At 33.0% G+C, this 6,614-nt stretch overlaps 1 protein-coding gene across 1 annotated transcript; it reads left to right on the top strand.

Moving 5' to 3' along the window:
• Nucleotides 1-786: 786 nt before the first annotated feature.
• Nucleotides 787-5,141, top strand: LOC143059356 (FK506-binding protein-like). The gene is made up of 4 exons (XM_076232841.1): nt 787-1,106; nt 2,900-3,051; nt 3,573-3,703; nt 4,910-5,141. Exons 1-4 carry the CDS (start codon nt 913-915, stop codon nt 5,075-5,077), a joined length of 645 nt encoding a protein of 214 aa, XP_076088956.1. The 5' UTR covers nt 787-912; the 3' UTR covers nt 5,078-5,141.
• Nucleotides 5,142-6,614: the final 1,473 nt, after the last annotated feature.

The following is a 6,614-nucleotide window of genomic DNA, read 5'->3' on the forward strand; positions in this document are numbered from 1 at the left end:
CTGAAAAATAAAAAGTCAGGACAGAGATTACAACTTAAAAAAAAAAGGCAGGACACAATTTTTCATCCTAGCCCCCCCCCCCCCCCCCATAAAAATCAAATGGTAGCTCCCTAAATCACACCGTTGATTATCTTGTTTGATTTGCTTCACGTTTGATTATTTTTTTAGACGTTTATAGAATACAATACAGTACTTTTGGTATGGATTCAAATTTTAACTTGTGTAGCTACATGTATATAGAAAAATAGAAAACCAATATAAAGGTCTGTGGAGTAGAAATTGCACATTTTTTTCTCATTATTTATATCACATAGAAACATTCATTAATTTCTATATTCTGAAATTTAATTAAAGTTTCTTTTTTGAAATATAACGTAAAAAAATAAAACTTTTTATTATTTAAGTTTTTTTTAAATCGGTATTCTTATCAACATCTCTATTTTACATTAGCGAAGCTTAGTTAACAAGGCAGAATGTAAATATAAAATAATAGGACTTTCATCATTATTCATCTAAGTTTCTCAAAAGCAGTTTTTCAACTTTTTTTGAAAATTTGAAAATTAATAAATGTCATTTTCTCTATTGTATAATTTTCAAAATCAGCCCCTAAGGTGATAAATATTTACAATATTACATGATATTGTGTGAAAACCTTATCTTGTTCAACTCTTCAGGTAAGAATATCTTCTAGTCATTTATATCTATCTATCTTGTCAATAGAATCTTAACAACTTCCGTTTAAGTACCTATACTAATCAACGTGGAAACTTATAAAGATGCCACGTGGGTTAAGATAAGGAACTTCCTGGGCGGTTTTGAAAATTTGTATTAAAATTGGATGCACGCTGACAAATGTTAAACTTTTGAATCGGGACACTAAGCCGAGACGAACAATACTATAGACTGGTCATAATGAGGTCCCAATTAATAATTTGTTTCGGGTTGGCAGTTATAAGTACAATTTATGCACAATCTGGAGAATCGGGATTAGTTATAGATGTTATCCAGGCGCCACCGCCAGACTGCGCAAGAAAAGTTCAGAAACATGATATGGTTGTTTTGCATTATGAAGGTTTCTTTGAAAATGGAACAAAATTCGACTCAAGGTACGTACATGTTTTCTATTGGCCTTTTTTGTCATATCTTTCTTTTGCCTTATTTGTTTTCAAATACCATGAACATAAAGATACTAGTAATTTACAAAATATTAGGAACAGGCCTGAATCGTATTGCATTTAAAATTGTTCTATTGTTAACTGGTTTACTTTTCTCCTGTGTTTTCTTGCCGAAATATGATTCAAGCACAAATGAAACTAATAATAACAGATAAGCATTCGGAACAACCCATGTGCTTACCTATGATAATCGGAATAAATTAAGATGTAGGTATACATAATTGAGCAAGCAACCAAACAGCACGAAAAAAAACACCCAAAGAAGTAATCAGTAAATTGAAAATAGGGATGAAATCTATTTTTTTCACATTTGTTTAATAAATTGCTATAACTGCTTCGAGTAAAACATATGCCTAAAATAGAATTTCAAGGAATATGGTCCTTTGCTTTTGCGCCATTTGCGTCCTAGCCTAGACGCAAATACTATATGTAAACGGAGATGAGGAGGCATACACCTGACTATTTGTATTCATACCAAATTTTATAAACACATGCATTTATATGCGATTTAAAGAATGTGAAAATAATTAGTAAAGGGGCCCGAACATTTGATTTTTGGGGTTGCGGGGAAAAACGGCGGTGGGGGTGGTGTATGGTTTTAAAAATGAATGTTCTAGCCACTTCAAACCTGGAAATGTATAACTTTGCCACCACCAGGATAACAATAAATATTCTGCAACACAGAGGGGCCGAGAATATAGTTGTGTCCTTAGGTGAAAATATGTTTTCCCGCGGTAAGAAATAAGCATACATAGCAACAGATGAAAGTGAATAGTCAATCCACAAAACATGATCTTGTCCACCTCCCCCAGAATAGCACATGGTTGCATGCCCCTTAATTTGATATGTCATTTTCGTTTTTCTCAAATACATGTAAATGCTGTCCTCCATTATAATGATGAAATTTTCGATTGAAAAGTACATATGGAAAACCAAATGCACCGTGAAATACATTTAACAAACAATGTTCAATATAAAATCATTCGTCAACAAAATAATATTTGCACTTAAAGTATGTGGTATTGTAGCTCTGTCACAAATAGTATACAATAACTATAATCCTTTGATGTGTGTATCTAACATAAGTATATCATTTTTAACTACCTGTCATTTTGATATGAGTGATTGTTGCCCGAAGTATGATTTGTGACCTTGAGCAGGGAAACATGAACATTTACGTGTTCCAAATAGATGAATATGTACAAAATTTGACTTTGAATATAATTGACATGATTGTTTAACTTTTTGATTTCATAGTCTAACATACCTGCATGTACACGTGTGTTTTACACCAATGTTAGCTTTTTAAATTTAAAATAAGTACATTGTTCCGATGTTTCAGAAGAATCTTAATTTCGATTGGCCGACAACCGAATCACGCGGCATTCAAAACTAAATTTCTATTTTCCAATAAACGATGCAACATCTCGAATGCACGTGCACTCCACAAACAATACCTTCACATATGTAAAAAACGAAAAGCTTGACTAAACTAGATTTTTCATGAGTACAGAATACAAATGTAACTATAAAAATTGAATGTTTCATTTTTGAAATTTTATAATTATAAAATTTTAAAGCGTTGAATGTGTGCGCATTTCCAACTTTAATCCCTCATAAAAGTGGGCTTCAGTCACATCTTTTACACTCTATATTGAAATAACAAAAACAATGAAATTTAATATTTGAATTTTTAATATTTGGAAATACTTCTTCCATTTCAGTCGCGAGAGAGTAGGAGCTGTTCCATTCCAGTTCCAGTTAGGTCTTGGTGCCGTCATCAAAGGATGGGAAGAGGGTCTACTCGGCATGTGTGTCAATGAAAAAAGAAAATTAACAATTCCATCAAATCTAGCATATGGAGAAAAAGGATCAGGTATGATGTTTATTTTTAAAGAATATAATTTTGCAATCGGTGTTTAATAATTGGTTTGAACAAATACTCAAAACTTGTGTAAAATTTGCTCATTGTTAAGGGCAATACGGTGACCTTTGTCCTTAGATCTTTAATAATAATCTTTAAAATACTACTGGTTATATATATGTCCTTCGAACCATTTTTTGTATTTTTGTCTCAAGACATTAATGGGCATCCCTGAATAACAGTTTAATATTATAAATCTAATTGAATTGTGGAAAAATAAGTATTTCCTGTATGTCAAAAAACTTTTGAATCTTTATTGTGAAGGAGACATTCTAATAATTCTCACTGTGTAGTTTCAACTTTTCCTTTTAATGCACACATGTTATGTAAATCAAGTTTGAACTATTATACCATTATCATAGAACTTATCTAAGATTATGTCCATGTTTTTAGTTCTCTTTTTTCTCCTGATTTTATATGTAAAATTTTATGCAATCTCGTATCTCAATGAACATTTATGTGTATTTTTTCAGGTGAAGTGATTCCCCCAAACGCCAATCTTATGTTCGAGATAGAATTATTGCAAGTCCACGATGGACCCAAGCCACCAAATGTTTTCAGAATGATTGATATTGACAACGATAAATTCTTAACAAGAGACGAGGTAAAATTATCTTTTTTTTTATGCCCCATCTACGATAGTAGAGGGGCATTATGTTTTCTGGTCATTTGCGTCCGTCTGTTCGTCGTACCGTCTGTCCATCCGTTCTTCCCGCTTCAGGTTAAAGTTTTTGGTCAAGGTAGTTTTTGATGAAGCTGAAGTCCAATCAACTTGAAACTTAGTAAACTTGTTGCTTATGATATGATCTTTCTAATTTCAAAGCCAAATTAGACTTTTGACCCCAATTGTACGGTCTACTGAACATAGAAAATGAAAGTGGGAGTTTCAGGTTAAAGTTTTTGGTCGAGGTAGTTTTTGATGAAGTTGAAGTCCAATCAACTTGAAACTAAGTACACATGTTCCCTATGATATGATCTTTCTAAATTTAAAGCCAAATTAGATTTTTTACCCAATTTCACGGTCCATTGAACATGGAAAATGATAGTGCGAGTGGGGCATCCGTGTGCTTGTTTCTTTCTAATACTTAACCATCATATCTCTAATATATAATCGTTTGTATTCTGTATCAAGTAATTTATATAGGTATATCAATCAATATTTTACTGGATTAAAATATTCCAGTAAATCCTGCAATGGGATTTGTTACTTTGACAGGTAACTGTGTATATGAGTCCATCTTCCATTTGAACACGAAATTAAAATAAGAATATCAATTACTGCGGCAATCCACATTGTAGTAATCCAGACACCCCAGTGTAACGTTATTATGATTTTGACTTTATATTGGATATGGGCTCATAAACGCTGTCAGTGACCTATATGAACTTCGTCTGACTGCTCAGGGGATATAACACACTGACATGGATTATGCTCCCAAGTCCCCTGTAAAAATTCATATAACACGTTCATTAAATTACTGTAATCGTGGAAATATTTGCGGCCAGGGATGAAAAAGAGGGAACGGATGTATTGTTTTTTTCCGTTTATTACAAAAACACAAGCGCTTTATAAAGCCAAAAATAAGCCGATAAACGATATTTCAGAATGTAAAACATCCATGTTGCTCCCAAAAACATTTGTATCTGCTGCTACGAAGGCAACTTCATACTAGAACCTGATTCATATATGAAATCTAAAGCTATCTTTATTCGTAAAAAAATATATTTTCCAATACAAATTTAAAGCTTTTCACAGTGCATTTAACTTTAAAAAAAATTGTCACCAGACATTCATTATTTTCTTTTACAGTTAATCATGTACCTGTCCCATCAAGCCGTACAGCAGGGGATACCAGTCGATTTAGCCTCTCAGCAGCAACAGAAGGTCCTTCACGATTTATTTGAAACAGAAGACAAAGATAAAGACGGGAAAATTTCCCATGAAGAATTCACTGGACCAAAACATGACGAATTATAACGTGGACTTTAAATTATTGTATATTATGTTTATTAAGTTATTTTGTATTAAAATGTTAAAATAATTTTTATTGAATTAATTGAATAATAAGATGATATGGAACAACCGTGTATATCACGCCGTAAAGTTTGTTGCACAACCCATATAGTAGTTTTTACAGGCAGGTAAACTTTTATTTAATGGTCAGCTTATGAGGCCCACCCCCAGGTGCGGAGTTTTCTAGATGGTGGCCTTCGACTGTTTTCTATTCTTTGTTCGGGTTGTTCTCTCTTTAGCATATTCCCAATTTCCATTCTCAATTTTTGATAATATGGACAAGCCGTGTATATCACGTCGTGATATTTCTTTCACACCCCTAGTATTAGATTTTACAGTCAGGAACATTTGATGTAAACACCAATTTGAGAAGTAGAAACAATTTCCACAGTATTTTGCTCCATCTGCAGGGTCAAACCGGCAAGAGGACAGATCCCTGACAATCATGACTTGTTTAACCCACTTCATTCTTTATAAACCTGTCTCGTTTCAGGTGCCCGTTATTAAGTAGTCGTTGTTGGTTGCCTTGTGTCATTTTTGTTTTTCGTTTATTGGTTTTACCTAAAACAGCCCGTTGGGTTTTTTTTTCGTTTGCACTGTTTCACATTTGTCTTATGTCGGTGGCTTTATATATTGGTTTTGTTTATTGTTGTATGCCGTACGGTGACCAACAGTTGCCTATATTTGTTTTATTTGTTCTGTGTTGATTGGTTTTCCAGTAACCAAGTGAGGAGAGTTTAACAATCAGCCATTTTATTACAATTCAACAAAGATATATATATCGTACATTACGTAACTTCTCTGTAGCGATGATGTAAGGTGAACGAATTTCAATGTGAAATCCCCCTCCCCGAAAAACTGCAAATAATTTTAAGGCAATAGTAGAATACCGCTGTTGAATAGTCATAAATCGATTTAACTTAAACAAACGCGGATCACAAGCCAAAACCCAGGGAAACACATCAACTATAAGAGGAAACAAAACGGAAGAAATCTGCCACAAAAACAAACGTCAACATACTAGGAACGGACTATGTGATAACAACTGCCATTTTCCCGACTTCGTTAAAAAATAAGATAAGATAAGATAAGATATTTTTATTCCAATTAAAGGGCCCATGAAGAGCAAAGCAATTTATTACAATGATTTTTATAAATTTTAAGAAATTGAATTGATGAATCTCAGATTCACATACTATGGGTGCATTTCTTTCTAACACAAACGATAAAAACGGCTAAGCGCACATAATTTATGTTTTGATCATTTCTTTCAAACATACGTTTGCAAAGTTTACATAAACTTTGACAAACTATGAAAACGATAAAAATGCGTCTGCAGTTTGTCGTTTGTTAGTACAAACGCTACATTTATTTCTTACTTCAACCTGATTAAACGGAGTGTTTGTTTCTACGTTTGTAAAAAGTCTGTTTACCAACAACATGTGCATGCATTATTGAAAGTTCAAACAGAGCCAGTAAAGACTTATTAAACGATGTATTT

Source organism: Mytilus galloprovincialis, chromosome 14, assembly GCF_965363235.1.
Source record: "Mytilus galloprovincialis chromosome 14, xbMytGall1.hap1.1, whole genome shotgun sequence".
Classification (NCBI taxonomy): Eukaryota; Metazoa; Mollusca; class Bivalvia; order Mytilida; family Mytilidae; genus Mytilus; species Mytilus galloprovincialis.